Genomic DNA, 19653 nt, shown 5'->3' with positions numbered 1-19653 from the left:
GTTACTGTAAACTCAATGTGGGTTGTGCCTTCAGGCCTCGTTTGTGTGGGTGTGTGTGTGTGGATGTGCGTGGGTGTGTGTGTTTATTACAAAGAGCTCATTAACACAGGGTCAAGCTAGAGTCTGTAAAACAGTTACTGTTATCAAGATGACAGTTTCATTTAATACCCTCTAAACTTCAACAGAGCTGTCTGTAAAGCACCAAGGTGCTGTTGGTTTGGGGAAAGTTTTAAGAGGTATCAGTTCTCCAGTCTCTCCACTAGGTGGAGCTGTGGCGCTGTGGTAAGAGAAAGGTTGGCTGTTGGCCCAGTCCTGAATCAATCCCGAGCAGTAGAACTTGCTGAGGGGAGGACGGCTCATAATAACGTCTGGAACGGAGCAAATGGAATGGCATCAAACAACTGGAAACCATGGAAACCATGTGGTCCACCAACGTTCTGTGATTCCTAGACTCTAATCCAGTGTTTCCCAAACCCCTCCTGGATCACTCTAGTCTCTCCACTTGTGTGATGTATTCCAGTAGTAGCACCAGCTAGTCTAGTCAACCTGTGTAGATCTGAGAGAATGGGATAAATAAGCAACATGGTGGTAGGTCAACCCTGCCCTCTGATAGGCCAGGAGTTTTCACCATATTGCTTTCCTCTCTGTCCAGGGACCATATGTATTTTTGGGTCGGCAGGTAGCCTAGTGGTTAGTGCATTGGGCCAGTAACCGAAAGGTTGCTGGATCAAATCCCAGAGCTGACAAGGTTGTTCTGCTCTTGAAAATGGCAGTTAACCCACTGTTCCCCGGTAGGCCATCATTGTAAATAAGATTTTGTTCTTAACTGACTTGTCTAGTTAAATAAAGGTAAACAAATATATATGTACACAGCAGCTCTGAGTAGGAGTGATTTATAATTGCCTTTTAGACATGGAGGGTGGGGTCAGGGGGGTCTGACAGGGGGGGGTCTGACAGAGGGGTCTGACGGGGGGTCTGACAGGGGGGTCTGATAAGATGACATGGACAGGGTGGAGTCAGGGGGTGGGGTCAGGGGGGGTCTGATAAGATGACATGGACAGGGTGGAGTCAAGGGGGGGGGGGGGGTCAGGAGGGGTCTGATAGGATGACATGGACAGGGTGGGGTCAGGGGGGGTCTGATAAGATGACATGGACAGGGTGGGGTCAGGGGGGGTCTGATAAGATGACATGGACAGGGTGGGGTCAGGGGGGTCTGATAAGATGACATGGACAGGGTGGGGTCAGGGGGGTCTGATAAGATGACATGGACAGGGTGGGGTCAGGGGGGTCTGATAAGATGACATGGACAGGGTGGGGTCAGGGGGGTCTGATAAGATGACATGGACAGGGTGGGGTCAGGAGGGGTCTGATAAGATGACATGGACAGGATGGGGTCAGGGGGGGTCTGATAAGATGACATGGACAGGGTGGGGTCAGGGGGGGTCTGATTAGATGACATGGACAGGGTGGGGTCAGGGGGGATCTGATCCTAGATCTGCGCTCTTGATACAGTACCTTGATACAGTATTCATACCCCTTGGATTACTTCACATTTTATTATCTTTAAACGTGGAAGTAAACTGGATTTAAATGTAATTTTTGGTCAATAACCTACTGAAATAACTCTGGAATGTCAAAATGGAAGAAAAATGTAAATAAAAAAATAAAAAGATTCATAAAAATGTCAAAACTCAAATCTGGTCGTTGCGTAAGACGCTTTGTTTAGGCAAACCTAATACGCCTTATAAGTTACATGGACTCAGTCTGTGTGAAATAACAGTGGTTGAATGACTAACCCATCCTCTGTCCCCCATTCATACAACATCTGGATGGTCCCTCAGTCAAGATTCAGCCACAAAGAGCAGGGAGCTTTGAGAAAGCCTCATGAAGAAGGCCAGTGATTGGTAGATGGGTAACAACAACAAATCAGACATTGAATATCTCTTTAAGCCTGACCAAGTTAATAATGATGCTGTGGATGATGTATTAACCCACCCAGGCACATCAAAGATACAGTCGTCCTTCTGAACTGAGCTGCAGGACAGGAAGGAACCTGCTCAGGGATACAGTCGTCCTTCTGAACTGAGCTGCAGGACAGGAAGGAACCCGCTCAGGGATACAGTCGTCCTTCTGAACTGAGCTGCAGGACAGGAAGGAACCTGCTCAGGGATACAGTCGTCCTTCTGAACTGAGCTGCAGGACAGGAAGGAACCCGCTCAGGGATACAGTCGTCCTTCTGAACTGAGCTGCAGGACAGGAAGGAACCCGCTCAGGGATACAGTCGTCCTTCTGAACTGAGCTGCAGGACAGGAAGGAACCTGCTCAGGGATACAGTCGTCCTTCTGAACTGAGCTGCAGGACAGGAAGGAACCTGCTCAGGGATACAGTCGTCCTTCTGAACTGAGCTGCAGGACAGGAAGGAACCTGCTCAGGGATACAGTCGTCCTTCTGAACTGAGCTGCAGGACAGGAAGGAACCTGCTCAGGGATACAGTCGTCCTTCTGAACTGAGCTGCAGGACAGGAAGGAACCCGCTCAGGGATACAGTCGTCCTTCTGAACTGAGCTGCAGGACAGGAAGGAACCTGCTCAGGGATACAGTCGTCCTTCTGAACTGAGCTGCAGGACAGGAAGGAACCTGCTCAGGGATACAGTCGTCCTTCTGAACTGAGCTGCAGGACAGGAAGGAACCTGCTCAGGGATACAGTCGTCCTTCTGAACTGAGCTGCAGGACAGGAAGGAACCTGCTCAGGGATACAGTCGTCGATCTGAACTGAGCTGCAGGACAGGAAGGAACCCGCTCAGGGATACAGTCGTCCTTCTGAACTGAGCTGCAGGACAGGAAGGAACCTGCTCAGGGATACAGTCGTCCTTCTGAACTGAGCTGCAGGACAGAAAGGAACCCGCTCAGGGATACAGTCGTCCTTCTGAACTGAGCTGCAGGACAGGAAGGAACCTGCAAAGGGATACAGTCGTCGATCTGAACTGAGCTGCAGGACAGGAAGGAACCTGCTCAGGGATACAGTCGTCCTTCTGAACTGAGCTGCAGGACAGGAAGGAACCTGCTCAGGGATACAGTCGTCCTTCTGAACTGAGCTGCAGGACAGGAAGGAACCTGCTCAGGGATACAGTCGTCCTTCTGAACTGAGCTGCAGGACAGGAAGGAACCTGCTCAGGGATACAGTCGTCCTTCTGAACTGAGCTGCAGGACAGGAAGGAACCTGCTCAGGGATACAGTCGTCCTTCTGAACTGAGCTGCAGGACAGGAAGGAACCTGCTCAGGGATACAGTCGTCCTTCTGAACTGAGCTGCAGGACAGGAAGGAACCCGCTCAGGGATACAGTCGTCCTTCTGAACTGAGCTGCAGGACAGGAAGGAACCCGCTCAGGGATACAGTCGTCCTTCTGAACTGAGCTGCAGGACAGGAAGGAACCCGCTCAGGGATACAGTCGTCCTTCTGAACTGAGCTGCAGGACAGGAAGGAACCTGCTCAGGGATACAGTCGTCCTTCTGAACTGAGCTGCAGGACAGGAAGGAACCTGCTCAGGGATACAGTCGTCCTTCTGAACTGAGCTGCAGGACAGGAAGGAACCTGCTCAGGGATACAGTCGTCGATCTGAACTGAGCTGCAGGACAGGAAGGAACCCGCTCAGGGATACAGTCGTCCTTCTGAACTGAGCTGCAGGACAGGAAGGAACCTGCTCAGGGATACAGTCGTCCTTCTGAACTGAGCTGCAGGACAGAAAGGAACCCGCTCAGGGATACAGTCGTCCTTCTGAACTGAGCTGCAGGACAGGAAGGAACCTGCAAAGGGATACAGTCGTCGATCTGAACTGAGCTGCAGGACAGGAAGGAACCTGCTCAGGGATACAGTCGTCCTTCTGAACTGAGCTGCAGGACAGGAAGGAACCTGCTCAGGGATACAGTCGTCCTTCTGAACTGAGCTGCAGGACAGGAAGGAACCTGCTCAGGGATGTTACCATGAGGCCATTGGTGACTTTAAAACAGTTACAGAGTTCAGTGACTGTGATAGGAGAAAACTGAGGATGGATCAACAACATTGTAGTGACTCCACAATGATTACTTAAATGTGTGAAAAGAAGAATACAAGTATATAGAATACAAATATTCCAAAACATTCATGTACGCAACAAGCCACTAAAGTAATACTGCAAAACAGTACTGAAAAGGAATAAATGTTTTTGGCCTAAATGCAAAGCCTTATGTTTGGGGCAAATCCAACACACCACATCCCTGATCCCATCCCTTATAAATAGGGATCAAATATGCTCTGAAAGCAAACATGTTGACATGAGTACCCTGATATCGGGGAATTTGTGCCATTCTGAAAAAATTGTTAGATCACTGACATCACCTTTTATTTTCAAGCATGGTGGTGGCTGCATCATGGTATGGGTATGCTTGTCATCGGCAAATACTAGGGTGTTTTTCAGGGTAAAATGAAAAGGGGTGGAGCTAAGCACAGGCAGGATCCTAGAGGAAAACCTGCTTTACACCACACTCTGGGAGAGGAATTCACCTTTCAGCAGGACAATAACTTACAACACAAGGCCACATCTACACTGGAGCTGCTTACCAAGAAGACAGTGAATGTTCCTGAGTGGCCTAGTTACCGTTTTGAATTAAATCTGTTTGACAATCTATGGCAAGACTTGGCCATTTCTGTCTAGCCATGATCCCCAACATCTTGACAAAGCTTGAGGAATTCTGAACAGAATAATGGGCTAATGTTGCACAATCCAGGTGTGTGAAGCTCTTAGAGACTTACCCAAGAAGACTCACAGCTGTAATCGCTGCCAAAGGTGTTTCTAACATGTATGAACTCAGAGAGCTGAATACTTATGCAACAACTAGATTGATGTATTTTCCCTTCAGAAATAATTCACTTTTCTCTTTCACTTTGACATTACAGAGTATTTTGCGTAGATTGTTGATTTTCTTGTCACAATTAAATCCATTTGAATCCTACTTTGTAACAATACAATGTGAATAAATCCAAGGAGTAGGACTACTTTTACAAGGCAGTGTACCTACAGCCCTGATCTACACAGGTGCCTGGGCTTGGGGACAGGAGCTGTGGACTGTTTCTGGACCACGTCATCCTCTTGTCTTCACTTTGAGTTGAGTCGTTCATATGTGCACTTTGAGTTGAGTCGTTCATATGTGCACTTTGAGTTGAGTCGTTCATATGTGAAACTTGAGTTGAGTCGTTCATATGTGCACTTTGAGTTGAGTCGTTCATATGTGAACTTTGAGTTGAGTCGTTCATACGTGAACTTTGAGTTGAGTCGTTCATATGTGCACTTTGAGTTGAATCGTTCATATGTGAACTTTGAGTTGAGTCGTTCATATGTGAACTTTGAGTTGAATCGTTCATATGTGCACTTTGAGTTGAATCGTTCATATGTGAACTTTGAGTTGAGTCGTTCATATGTGAACTTTGAGTTGAGTCGTTCATATGTGAATCATGAAGACATACAGAACACTATTTTAAGGTTTTATTTTTTTTACCACGTGGTTAAAGTGAGCTTCAAGTAAAGTTTATAATGGAAGATTTCTGCATCATCTTCATTAAACAAAGGCTTGTGTGGCAACATGAAATCCTGTAAGACGTTTTATACCAGTGCTAAGTCTCAATAATGAGGCCATTGAAATTTAAAGACCCCAACATCCCTTTAAAAACTCTGGTGGTGATGTCATTATTTCTACAGTGGGCTGCCTGAGCCCCTCCCCCTTTTTACAGGCACGCTATGATGATGTCACAGAGGGCAAATGACAATCCCATTTAAAACAATGAAAAAGGATTTATAGAATACACTTGCCCGCTGAAAGCACTCAATACAGAATTACCACATTCTTAGTTCCAATCCCAAATCTCTCCCTAAACCTAATGACCTATGCACTTCTGGAGATATGAGAGGATTTGATTGGTATAAGCAATATGGTTGAAACTTCCACCGCTAGCCTATCAGAGGGAAAGGCCTACCCCCATAGTTTGACCTACACCTGTGGATAGATGATGTTTATTTAAGTCAACAACAAGACATGTGAGTGGATCACAGAGGGAGTGGATTCACTCAGGCACAGGAAAAGAAACACAGTGTGATTTATATGAATGGACACAAGCAGCTTCTCAGAAGCCTTCTTGTTGTCCATGAACTGGCCCTCGGGGATGACACTGGCATTCAGTACTTTGTACCTGAATGAGGAGACAGTTTTAAGACATGCCAAGTTGTTATAGGTTGGTTATACAGTGAGGTCCAAAATGATTGACACCCTTGATAAAGATGAGCAATAATGACTGTATAAAATACATCATTCAAATACTGAGCTACATTGTCTGCTACAAAAAAGGAGGAAGTTCTATTATTTTATACTAACACAATTGCTCAGAGAAAGAGATATTGTAATATGTTTTTTCTCAAAAGGTAGAGGTCTAAATAATTGGCACCCCTAAAGACTCTTGTAAATAAAGTAGTCTTAGTTTTGTTTTATGTAGTTGTGGTCTGCTTCGTTGTGTTGTGGATACAGTAGCTAAGTTAAACAGCAGGCCTAAGCTCAGGTTTGTGGGGGGAGGGTTGTGTGTGTTTGTGTGTGTGTGGTGGGGGGGGGGGGGGTTGTGTGTGTGGGGGGGAGGGTAGGGTAGGGTTGTGTGTGTGTGTGTGTGGGGGGGGGGGTGGATGGAAAATTGGTTGGTGGTGGGGTTAAAAATATCATACCCCCAAGACATGCTACCCTGTTATTGTCAATGGTGAGAAGTTTCTGTTAAGTAACTTTCTGGCCTTACACCAGTGAGTAGGGCAGGGAAGTTACAAAACAGAGTTACAAAAGAGAGAGAGTGAGAGAGAGACAGGGAGAGGGAGAGAGACAGGAAGAGGGAGAGAAAGAGAGAGAGGGAGAGAGAGGGGGAGATGGAGAGAAAGAGAGAGAGAGGGAGAGAGAGAGACAGGGAGAGGAAGAGAAAGAGAGTGAGAAAGAGAGAGAGAGCCTGGGAGAGGGAGAGAGAGAGAGAGAGAGAGAGAGAGAGAGAGAGAGAGAGAGAGGGAGGGAGACAGGGAGAGGGAGAGAAAGAGAGAGAGAGGGAGAGAGAGGGAGAGATGGAGACAGGGAGAGGACGAGAAAGAGAGAGAGGGGGTGAGAGAGAGAGAGAGAGAGAGAGAGAAAGAGAGAGAGACAGGGAGAGGGAGAGAAAGAGAGAGAGAGACCGGGAGAGGGAGAAAGAGAGAGAGAGAGAGAGAGAGAGAGAGAGACAGGGAGATGGAGAGAGACAGGGAGAGGGAGAGAAAGAGAGAGAGGGAGAGAGAGAGTGAGAGAGAGAGACAGGGAGAGGAAGATAAAGAGAGAGAGAGGGTGAGAGAGAGAGAGAGAGAGAGAAGGGTAGAGAGAGAGGGAGAGAGAGAGAAAAAGAGAGAGAAAGAGAGCGAGAGAGACAGGGAGAGGGAGAGAAAGAGAGAGAGAGACAGGGAGAGGGAGAGAAAAGAGAGAGACAGGGAGAGAGAGAGAGAGAGAGAGAGACAGGGAGAGACAGGGAGAGACAGGGAGGGAGAGAAAGAGAGAGAGAGAGACAGGGAGAGGGAGAGAGAGAGAGAGAGACAGGGAGAGGGAGAGAGAGAGAGAGAGAGAGAGACAAGGAGAGACAGGGAGAGACAGGGAGGGAGAGAAAGAGAGACAGAGAGACAGTGAGAGGGAGAGAGAGAGAGAGAGAGAGACAGGGAGAGAAAGAGAGAGAGAGAGAGACAGGGAGAGGGAGAGAGAGAGATAGACAGGGAGAGAAAGAGAGAGACAGGGAGAGAAAGAGAGAGAGAGACAGGGAGAGGGAGAGAGACAGGGAGAGGGAGAGAGAGAGAAACAACAGGGAGAATAAATTGACAGATATAAATAGTGAAGGAAAATGAAAAAGGGAAAGAGGGGGGAGCAACAGTTTTCAACAGGTTATTGCTGAAGAGCATGTATTTATTTCACTGCACCACTAATTGTGGGTGTTGGTTTGAGCCCAGGATCCTTCTGTACAATTAGACTGAGAGAGAGAGAGAGAGAGAGAGAGAGAGAGAGAGAGAGAGAGAGAGAGAGAGAGAGAGAGAGAGGGGCAGAGAGAGAGAGAGAGAGAGAGAGAGAGGTGTAGTCAACCAAAGCATGTGCTCACCTTGTAGTGATAGATTTGGGGCTCCTGGTTGGGTGGGCAGAGGGGGTAAGGCTAGGTAGGTGGATTTGTGGCGGCAGGTAGTCTATTGGTCAGAGCTAGGCTACCTGGAATCACTGGGCTGACAAAGTAAAAATCTGTCACTCTGCCCCTGAACAAGGCAGTTAACCCACTGTTCCCCGGTAGGCCGTCATTGTAAATAGGAATTTGTTCTTAACTGACTTGCCTAGTTAAATAAAGGTTAAATAAATAAACACCTTTTTTAAGGGTAACAGGTGTGAGTGGAGGGGAGGGGTTCAGTGAAAGGACCAGCACAAGAAAAGGACTAAATGGAGAAAAAATGACTTTTACATAATGGAGAAAAAATGGGAGGGATGGAGAAAGTGACTAAAACGAGGGAGTGACAGAGAAAGAGGGAGGGAGAGAACAGAGAGAAAGCCAGACAAGTCTTCCTGCCCTCTTTCTTTCATTCACTCACCCATTCCGTCCCAGCGAGAGAGAGCTGGTGACTCCGAGACAGAGAGAGAGAGAGAGCTGGTGACTCCGAGACAGAGAGAGAGAGAGCTGGTGACTCCGAGACAGAGAGAGAGAGCTGGTGACTCCGAGACAGAGAGAGAGAGAGCTGGTGACTCCGAGACAGAGAGAGAGAGAGCTGGTGACTCCGAGACAGAGAGAGAGAGAGCTGGTGACTCCGAGACAGAGAGAGAGAGAGAGCTGGTGACTCCGAGACAGAGAGAGAGAGAGCTGGTGACTCCGAGACAGAGAGAGCTGGTGACTCCGAGACAGAGAGAGAGCTGGTGACTCCGAGACAGAGAGAGAGCTGGTGACTCCGAGACAGAGAGAGAGCTGGTGACTCCGAGGCAGAGAGAGAGAGAGCTGGTGACTCCGAGACAGAGCACAACTGCCAGGTGAGTTATGAATTTATTTAGTTCACTTTTACTCATCCCATCCCTTCTTCATTCTCTCTCTCTCTCCTCGCTCTTTTAATTTGTTCTTTCTCTCATCTTTCTGTTATCTTTCTATCTATTTATCTCCCTCCTAGCATCTGTCATTTACCTCCATCTCTTCTGTCTTCACTCTTCCCTTCTCTTCTCTCCAGTCCTCTTCTCCTCCTGTCTTCTTCCATCTCTCCATCTCTCTCTGGGTCTCACTCCCCGCCACTTTTCTTCTCTTCTTTTTTGCTCCCCTCCTCTCTCCCCCCTCTCTCCTCTCCTCCTCTCCTCTCCTCTCCTCCTCTCCCACCTCTCTCCTCTCCTCCTCTCTTCTCCTCCTGTGTTCTCCCCTCCTCCTGCGTTCTCCTCCCCTCCTCTCTCCCACCTCTCTCCTCTCCTCCTGTGTTCTCCCCTCCTCCTGCGTTCTCCTCCCCTCCTCTCTCCCACCTCTCTCCCCTCCTCCTGCGTTCTCCTCTCCTCCTCTCTCCCACCTCTCTCCTCTCCTCCTGTGTTCTCCACTCCTCCTGCGTTCTCCTCTCCTCCTCTCTCCCACCTCTCTCCTCTCCTCCTGCGTTCTCCTCTCCTCCTCTCTCCCACCTCTCTCCTCTCCTCCTGCGTTCTCCTCTCCTCCTCTCTCCCACCTCTCTCCTCCGTTCTCCTCTTCTCCTCTCCTCCTCTCCTCCTCTCTCCCACCTCTCTCCTCTCCTCCTGCGTTCTCCTCTCCTCCTCTCTCCCACCTCTCTCCTCCGTTCTCCTCTTCTCCTCTCCTCCTCTCCTCCTCTCTCCCACCTCTCTCCTCCGTTCTCCACTTCTCCTCTCCTCTTCTCCTCCTCTCTCCCACCTCCTCCGTTCTCCACTTCTCCACTTCTCCTCTCCTCCTCTCTCCCCCTCTTCTCTCTCCCCCTCTTCTCTCTCCTCTCTACCTTCATGGTTACAGCATTTAGATTCTCCAGTGTCGTGCTTCCCTTGTCTTGTCTTGTCTAGAACCAAATGTTACCCAACACTGTAACCTTCCACTAATTTGACTGTGGATGTGTCTCAATACTCAACAGTGGATTACTCCCTCCTCTTCTCCTTTCCTGTCTTTGTCTCCTTCCCTTCATCTGCACTGATGTAAACGTGACGCGAAAGCACCGGACAGATGAAAGTGCAGTCATCCATACTCTCACCTGTTCTGGATCTTCATATGAGTGCAGATGAAGGCAAGGAGACGAGGAGAGGAAGCCAGTATTCAGAGCATTGAGATGCAGCTCATCTTACACACAGTAGCAGCCTGATACTCTGTTGTTTGTGTGCAGGCATTTTTAAGGCCCTGTTTATTTGCCTGCCTGGCTGTCTCAGTATAACTAGACATAGGGATGTTTGAGGGTTTGTGGACGGGCCTCTGTGGCGCGGCCCGGCTGATTTTAGCTTTGGTCGGTCGCTACTCTCTTCCCCTTTCTGGTTAACTCCCTAATGGCACCTTATTCCCTATATAGTGCACTATGGGACCATAGGGCTCTGGTCAAAAGTAGTGCACTATGTAGGGAATAGGGTACCATTTGAGTGCCATAGGGCTCTGGTCTAAAGTAGTGCACTATGTAAGGAATAGGGTGCCATTTGAGTGCCATAGGGCTCTGGTCTAAAGTAGTGCACTATGTAGGGAATAGGGTGCTATTTGAGTGCCATAGGGCTCTGGTCTAAAGTAGTGCACTATGTAGGGAATAGGGTGCTATTTGAGTGCCATAGGGCTCTGGTCTAAAGTAGTGCACTATGTAAGGAATAGGGTGCTATTTGAGTGCCATAGGGCTCTGGTCTAAAGTAGTGCACTATGTAGGGAATAGGGTGCTATTTGAGTGCCATAGGGCTCTGGTCTAAAGTAGTGCACTATGTAGGGAATAGGGTGCCATTTGAGTGCCATAGGGCTCTGGTCTAAAGTAGTGCACTATGTAGGGAATAGGGTGCCATTTGGAACGCAAGCAGAGACACTGAGTGCCTCTGTGCTTCTCTTATCAGTGTTATTTCCGCTGTGCTTCGGGGTCTGTTCTCTGGCTGTAAAGCCGTGGGATACACGGAGGTGTCTGACTAATGGCATGTTTCCACAGTGGAATGTTTCCATCTGATCTGAGGGTTCTACTGGGGGTTGGTGCACTAAAAAACTAGCATTTCAAAAGGCTTTTCATGTCGGTAATTTACAATAGTGTTTATTGGTTTTATGTGATTTTCACAAGTGTCTGAGAAACAATGTATTTTTTGTGCGTGATTTTAAGTGATATGCTCTCTCTCTCTCTCCCTCTCCCTCTCTGTCTCTGCTCCCTCTCTGTCTGTCTCTCTCTATCTCCCTCTTTGTCTCTCTCTGTCTCTGTCTCCCTCTCTGTCTGTCTCTCTCTATCTCCCTCTTTGTCTCTCTCTGTCTCTGTCTCTCTCTCTGTCACTCTCTCTGTCGCTCTCTCTGTCGCTCTCTCTCTCTCTCTCTCTCTCCCTCTCTGTCTCTGCTCCCTCTCTGTCTGTCTCTCTCTATCTCCCTCTTTGTCTCTCTCTGTCTCTGTCTCCCTCTCTGTCTGTCTCTCTCTATCTCCCTCTTTGTCTCTCTCTGTCTCTGTCTCTCTCTCTGTCACTCTCTCTGTCGCTCTCTCTGTCGCTCTCTCTCTCTCTCTCTCTCTCCCTCTCTGTCTCTGTCTCCCTCTCTGTCTGTCTCTCTCTATCTCCCTCTTTGTCTCTCTCTGTCTCTATCACTCTCTCTGTCGCTCTCTCTGTCTATCTCTCTCAATCTCCCTCTTTGTCTCTCTCTGTCTCTCGTGATCTCTCCGTTCCAGACTGAGTAAGGATGTTGGGCCTCCTCCTGTGTGTGAGTTCCCTCCTCCTCCCCCTCCTCTCCCCCTCCCTCGCCCAGGGATCAGGGCCGAGGGTGCGCCTGGCAGGTGAGAGGCGGGGCCCCAACGAGGGTCGAGTAGAGGTGTTCTATAACGGGGCGTGGGGGACGGTGTGTGATGACGAGGTGGATATTAACCTGGCCAACGTGGTGTGTCGAGAGCTGGGCTTCTCACGCAGTCTCACCTGGGCTCACAGCTCTAAGTTTGGGGAAGGACAAGGTACGGTAACACCTTACTTCCTTAATAATCCTCTTTGTTGCTGGAATTTAAGGCTTTCACAAGAGAGCGCCACTGTTGCCCGTCTTCTGCCTGTCTGGAGATTGTGTTTCGTGACATCGGTTCAACCTTTACTTATGTGGGCTGGTCAACTGGGAGAATCAGTTGTATCTTATTGATCGCTCTTGATTGGCTGCTAACGAGGAAGTGTGCCCCTTCTTCTCCCATTAGGTCTGATCTGGTTGGATAACGTGCACTGCATGGGGACGGAGCTCTCCCTGTCTGACTGTCACTCCAACGGCTGGGGGATAAATGACTGCACCCACTCTGAGGACCTGGGGATCGTCTGTAGCACCCAGAGGAGGGTCCACTACTCCCCTAACCAGGTAGAGGGCTCCCCCACATCCCTGGCCGTCCCAGTGGCCTCGGCCCGACCACAGAGGATCCCCAACCTCTCCACACCGCCACGTCTATCCACAGTCCAAGACAGGGTGGCCCCTCCTCCCCCTGCTCACATCACATCCCCCGGGAGAAGGGGTCATGAGATTGCCCTCCACCGCAACACCCCCAGAGGTCAGGGTCAAAGTTCACGGCAACAGCGTCGGGGTCATGATATCCACTTGCGTACCCGGAACGGCCAGAGTCAGGCGGGAGGGGAGGCCAGGACGAGACAGGAGAACCCGGCCGTGCCTCAGGGGCATCAGATCCCCCCCCGGCTGGGGAATGGTGCAGCCTACAGGCAGGCCCAGGATGTGGGGCGGACCGGACCACAGGCGACCAGATGGGAGGCAGAGATCCCCAGGCAGCCCAGTGGGAACCATGTTGAACCAGAGGCAGAAATCCCCAACGTTGACATCACAGACGGACAGGTGACGAAAAACACTTTCTCTCATTCTCTCTGTCTTGCTCTGCCTCTCTCTGGCTTCCCCTTTCTCTCATTCTCTCTGTCTTGCTCTGCCTCTCTCTGGCTTCCCCTTTCTCTCATTCTCTCTGTCTTGCTCTGCCTCTCTCTTCCTTCCCCTTTCTCTCTCTCACATTCACAAACATACACTCAACCCTCCCCCCCACACACACACCTGCCCCCACACACTCAACACCCCAACACTACTGTACTGTACCTATCCACGGTCGCCTCAAGTAGCCCCATGGCAACTCCCGGGGTACAGGAAGCTGATTGGTGGAGCCAGGAGCCCACAGCCCGATAGGCACGCCGTAATTACAGACGGCCCTAAAACCAGGCCTTTTCCGGATCCAATTCATAATGGGCAGTATCCCTCACATTCAGGCCTCAACCTCTAGTAGGTAAACAGACCCAACTCCCTAAACACAGGGCTGTTCGCAGAGCCTCCACAGAGGAAAGACCAGCCCATCTATCACCTACCCATCTGTCAGACCTCGTAACATCTATCACCTACCCATCTGTTAGACCTCGTAACATCTTATATACTGAGGCTAAGTTCATGACCTTACCACTGTTTTGGAACGTAATACACACACACACAGGTTATACATACATTATACACATATATAGATACACACACACACATATACACATACATATACACACATTATACACATATATAGATACACACACACACATATACACATACATGTACACACATTATACACACATACTGTATACACACATATATACACTACTCTTCAAAAGTTTGGGGTCACTTAGAAATGTCCTTGTTTTTGAAAGAAAAGCACATTTTTTGTCAATTAAAATAACATAAAATCGATCAGAAATACGGTGTAGACATTGTTAATGTTGTAAATGACTATTGTAGCTGGAAACGGCTGATTTTTTATGGAATATCTACAGAGGCGTACAGAGGCCCATTATCAGCAACCATCACTCCTGTGTTCCAATGGCACGTTGTGTTAGCTAATCCCAGTTTATCATTTTAAAAGGCTAATTGATCATTAGAAAACAATTTTGCAATTATGTTAGTGTAACCGATGTGAAATGGCTAGCTAGTTAGCGGGGTGCACGCTAATAGCGTTTCAATCGGTGACATCACTCGCTCTGAGACCTTGAAGTAGTTGTTCCGCTTGCTCTGCAAGGGGCCGCGTCTTTTGTGGCGCGATGGGTAACGATGCTTTTTGGGAGGCCGTTGTTAATGTGTGCAGAGGGTCCCTGTTTTGAGCCCAGGTAGGGGCGAGGAGAGGGACGGAAGCTATACTGTTACATTAGCACAGCTGAAAACCGTTGTCCTGATTAAAGAAGCAATAAAACGGGCCTTCTTTACACTAGCTGAATGTCTGGAGCATCAGCATCTGTGGGTTTGATTACAGGCTCAAAATGGCCAGAAACAAAAGCCTTTCTTCTGAAACTTGTCAGTCTATTCTTGTTCTGAGAAATGAAGGATATTCCATGCGAGAAATTGACAAGAAACTGAAGATCTCGTACAACACTGTGTACTACTCCCTTCACAGAACAGCGCAAACTGGCCCTAACCAGAATAGAAAAAGGAGTGGGAGGCCCCGGTGCACAACTGAGCAAGAGGACAAGTACATTAGAATCGCCTCACAAGTCCTCAACTGGCAGCTTCATTAAATAGTACACACAAAACACCAGTCTCAACGTCAACAGTGAAGAGGCGACTCCGGGATGCTGGCCTTCTAGGCAGAGTTCCTCTGTCCAGTGTCTGTGTTCTTTTGCCCATCTTAATTTTTTTCCTTTTATTGGCCAGTCTGAGATATGGCTTTTTTTTTTTGCAATTCTGCCTAGAAAGCCAGCATCCCAGAGTCGCCTCTTCACTGTTGATGTTGAGACTGGTGTTTTGCGGGTACTATTTAATGAAGCTATTGTAGCCGTTTTCAGCTACAATAGTAATTTACAACATTAACAATGTCTACACTGTATTTCTGATCAATTTGATGTTATTTTAATGGGCATAAATGTTTTATTTAAAAAACAAGGACATTTCTAAGGTTCTACCCGAAACTTTTGATATACACACACACACACACACACACACACACACACACACACACACACACACACACACACTGTTTTCAGTGTGTTTGTTCCTTCATGTCCTTGTTGTGTAGAGACTGCGATGGCAATTAAAGTTGGATTCTGTTCTGTCCTCTCCCCCATTCCTCCCCATCCCTTCTCTCCTATCCCCCCTCCCCCCTCCTCCTCCTCCTCTCCCCTCCCTCCCCTCCCCCATTCCTCCCCATCCCCATCTCCTATCCCCTCTCCCCCTCCCCTCCCCTCCCCTCCCCCATTCCTCCCCATCCCCATCTCCTATCCCCCCTCCCCCCTCCCCCTCCTCTCCCCTCCCCCAGGCGGCCAGTAGGGTGAGGCTGGAGGAGGTACGTCTCCGGCCTGTTCTGACAGGCGTCCGCACCGGCTTGCTGTCAGAGGGCGTTTTGGAAGTGAAGCATGCTGGGAGGTGGCGTCATGTGTGCGACCAGGGCTGGGACCTCAGCGGCAGCCGTGTGGTGTGTGGCATGCTGGGATACCCCTCCGCCGAGGCATACGACCACACCGTCTACAGGTAAGGGAGAGAGGGTGTGTTTGTGTCTGGAAAGGTGTGTCCCCATTTTGACATCCCCATTTTTCACATAAATGTGTGTGCTTGTGTGTGTGTGTGTGTGTGGGGGGGGGGGGGGGGGGTGCAGAGCTAGCATTACTACCACCATCTATACCAGCAGTTACTCACCAGCATTGGACTAACCATGCCTGCATGTCTGGACTTTGCCTCGTCATAGTAGGCTATGCACTTTTAAATAGTCTTAAAGAGCAGGTGTGTGTCCCAAATGACTAGCTATTGCCTTTTTAGTGCACTACTTTTTATCAAAGCCCTGGTCAAACATAGTGCCCTAGATAGGGAATAGACTGTGATTTGGGACGTAGCCTTAAAGAGTATGTTATTAATGTCAGAGGCTGGCTGTAGGAGGAGCATCATGTGTGTTTGGATGGAGACCAGGAACGTCTCCTCTAATCTCATGTAATTATACACAACCGGTGGGAATAGCATACGACAGCACTTCCTATAAGTCTTACAAAAACTCTCTAGTCTTCTCTCTTTCTCTGTCTATCTCTCACCCCATCTATCTCTCACCCCGTCTATCTCTCACCCCATCTATCTCTCACCCCGTCTATCTCTCACCCCATCTATCTCTCACCCCGTCTATCTCTCACCCCATCTATCTCTCACCCCGTCTATCTCTCACCCCGTCTATCTCTCATTCTCTATCTGTTTCTCTCTCATTCTCTATCTATCTCTCACCCCGTCTATCTCTCATTCTCTATCTATCTCTCACCCCGTCTATCTCTCATTCTCTATCTCTCACCCGTCTATCTCTCTCTCTGTCTATCTCTCACCCCATCTATCTCTCACCTCATCTATCTCTCATTCTCTATCTGTTTCTCTCTCTCTGTTCTCTCTCTACCTCTGGTTTCAGTATCTGTGTTTCAGTGGCTATACATGGTTTGGTTGGGAAAGGTTTGTGTATTTCAGTGAGAAACGTTTATTGATACAATTATCTTTGTTTGTGTTTTTGTAGGCTACAGTAGTTCCATTATTTCCCCAAGTCTCCCACATGTCACTTCTACAGTCATATTCTAGAACACTTAGACCTGTAGAATCCATTACCCACTTCTACAGTTATATTCTAGAACACTTAGACCTGTAGAATCCATTACCCACTTCTACAGTCATATTCTAGAACACTTAGACCTGTAGAATCCATTACCCACTTCTACAGTCATATTCTAGAACACTTAGACCTGTAGAATCCATTACCCACTTCTACAGTCATATTCTAGAGCACTTAGACCTGTAGAATCCATTACCCGGGTGCGAATCTCGTCCATCTGTCCATCTGTCTGTCCCCAGCTGTAAATAACCTTTATAAAGGCACAGACCTTTAAAGCCTACAGACACACAGACCACCTCTGTCTGTCCGTCCAGCCACAGGCTTTATTTACGGCCTGTGTGGAGGATGTCTCCTCTACCCTAAACTATCTTTACATCCCAGATAATTACAGCTAATGTCCAGGTTAGGCTGCTGAATAAACACACACACACACAAACATATCCTTTCACACACACATGCATAGAGACATGAAGAGGCAGAGAGATAGAGAGATGGAGAGGTGGAGGGCACACACACACACACACTGCTACATTAAAAAAAATCTGTTCCTCTTTACGGTCACTTCCTGATTGAGATCACAAACCATAAAGTTGGATAGGGGGAGCACTTGGCACACCATTATGGCAAAGACGCAAAGAGGTGCCCTCTCTCCAACTCTATGTCACTAAACCCACCGAGACCTCCACATTTTCCTCGTCTAGGAATCCCCTTTTTGGGGAAGATTTTCAGCTTTTTAACAGAGGTTTTTCTGCCCCAGTTGAGGAGGTGTGAGGCTGGAGAAAGGTTGGGAATGTTTCACCGCCAGAGAGAGAAAAAAGCTTTTTGTTGTTGTTCTTTTTCTTCATGAGATGAAAACATCGCCACGTTTGCTGTTCCCCTCTCAGAGGAAATAACAGTGATTTGATGCCAGCCTTTCGTCTCTCCAAATCTCTCAACAGTTTCTAAATCTGTTTCAAAGAGAACGTTAGGTAAATGTTGACACAGAGCTTAAAGGTGTTTATACACACACACACACACACACACAACTCTAGAGGTTTTTAGACAAACATTTCACCTCAGTAGTCAGTTAGTGGGCCCTGTGCTGGCCTCCCATTTTGTCAGCCAGTCATTTGGAAGAGGAGATGGCAGACAATATTATTTATTTTTAAACCGGTGACCGGTGCTTCCTTCCATCTAAACCACAGAGCAGATGAATGATGGTGTCTTAGCCTCCTTCCACCTAAACTACAGAGCAGATGAATGATGGTGTCTTAGCCTCCTTCCACCTAAACCACAGAGTAGATGAATGATGGTGTCTTAGCCTTCTTCCACCTAAACCACAGAGCAGATGAATGATGGTGTCTTAGCCTCCTTCCACCTAAACCACAGAGTAGATGAATGATGGTGTCTTAGCCTCCTTCCACCTAAACCACAGAGCAGATGAATGATGGTGTCTTAGCCTCCTTCCACCTAAACCACAGAGCAGATGAATGATGGTGTCTTAGCCTCCTTCCACCTAAACCACAGAGCAGATGAATGATGGTGTCTTAGCCTCCTTCCACCTAAACCACAGAGTAGATGAATGATAGAAGCACAGCCATCTCTGCTCTGCCGTTTGATTCAGAGAGCCTAACTTCAGTATCTGTCAGGGATGGACAGCTGGGCTGTGTCCCAAATGGCATCATACTCCCTATATACTGCGCTACATTCTGACCAGAGGGCCCTGTTCTAAAAACAGGGCCATTTGGGCTGATCCTGGTGTTCTGGGCGTTGAACTTGAGGTTGAGAGGTTGGTTTATGCGTCAGAGAAGAACTGTCTCTTCTGTGCTGCCAAATGGTACTTTAGTCTGGTTTGGTCTTACTCTACTGGTTGGCCAAGTTCACTTTGGCCTCACCCGGTCCAGCCTTAGCCAAGTCTTCCCAACCCGGTCCAGCCTTAGCCAAGTCTTCCCAACCTGGTCCAGTCTTAGCCAAGTCTTCCCAACCTGGTCCAGTCCTGGCCAAGTCTTCCCAACCTGGTCCAGTCTTAGCCAAGTCTTCCCAACCTGGTCCAGTCCTGGCCAAGTCTTCCCAACCCGGTCCAGTCTTAGCCAAGTCTTCCCAACCTGGTCCAGTCCTGGCCAAGTCTTCCCAACCCGGTCCAGTCTTAGCCAATTCTTCCCAACCCGGTCCAGTCCTGGCCAAGTCTTCCCAACCTGGTCCAGTCCTGGCCAAGCCAAGTGTGGTTTCTGTCTCTGATTCTGGTGGGCTGTTTCTCAGTGTGGTTTCTGTCTCTGATTCTGGTGGGCTGTTTCTCAGTGTGGTTTCTGTCTCTGATTCTGGTGGGCTGTTTCTCAGTGTGGTTTCTGTCTCTGATTCTGGTGGGCTGTTTCTCAGTGTGGTTTCTGTCTCTGATTCTGGTGGGCTGTTTCTCAGTGTGGTTTCTGTCTCTGATTCTGGTGGGCTGTTTCTCAGTGTGATTTCTGTCTCTGATTCTCGTGGGCTGTTTCTCAGTGTGATTTCTGTCTCTGATTCTGGTGGGCTGTTTCTCAGTGTGATTTCTGTCTCTGATTCTGGTGGGCTGTTTCTCAGTGTGGTTTCTGTCTCTGATTCTGGTGGGCTGTTTCTCAGTGTGGTTTCTGTCTCTGATTCTGGTGGGCTGTTTCTCAGTGTGGTTTCTGTCTCTGATTCTCGTGGGCTGTTTCTCAGTGTGGTTTCTGTCTCTGATTCTGGTGGGCTGTTTCTCAGTGTGGTTTCTGTCTCTGATTCCGGTGGGCTGTTTCTCAGTGTGATTTCTGTCTCTGATTCTGGTGGGCTGTTTCTCAGTCTGGTTTCTGTCTCTGATTCCGGTGGGCTGTTTCTCAGTGTGGTTTCTGTCTCTGATTCTGGTGGGCTGTTTCTCAGTGTGATTTCTGTCTC

General features: G+C 48.5%; 2 protein-coding genes across 2 annotated transcripts in view; one reads left to right on the top strand and one right to left on the bottom strand.

Annotated features, from left to right (window-relative positions):
• Positions 1-19653, bottom strand: part of LOC118940024 — a 1007326-nt gene that overhangs the window by 318611 nt on the left and 669062 nt on the right. The window lies entirely within an intron of this gene.
• LOC118936544 (lysyl oxidase homolog 4-like) overlaps positions 8997-19653 on the top strand; it is a 42130-nt gene continuing 31473 nt past the window's right edge. Inside the window, exons 1-4 of the mRNA XM_036947986.1 lie at positions 8997-9067; positions 11887-12162; positions 12391-13028; positions 15460-15671. Coding sequence (XP_036803881.1) covers positions 11898-12162; positions 12391-13028; positions 15460-15671 — 1115 coding nt within the window. The 5' untranslated portion in view covers positions 8997-9067; positions 11887-11897. The remainder of the gene's footprint in view (positions 9068-11886; positions 12163-12390; positions 13029-15459; positions 15672-19653) is intronic.

The sequence above is a fragment of the Oncorhynchus mykiss genome, chromosome 17, assembly GCF_013265735.2.
Source record: "Oncorhynchus mykiss isolate Arlee chromosome 17, USDA_OmykA_1.1, whole genome shotgun sequence".
Taxonomy (NCBI): domain Eukaryota; kingdom Metazoa; phylum Chordata; class Actinopteri; order Salmoniformes; family Salmonidae; genus Oncorhynchus; species Oncorhynchus mykiss.
Note: the sequence above shows the minus strand (reverse complement) of the source record. Positions and strands in the feature narration are given on the sequence as shown.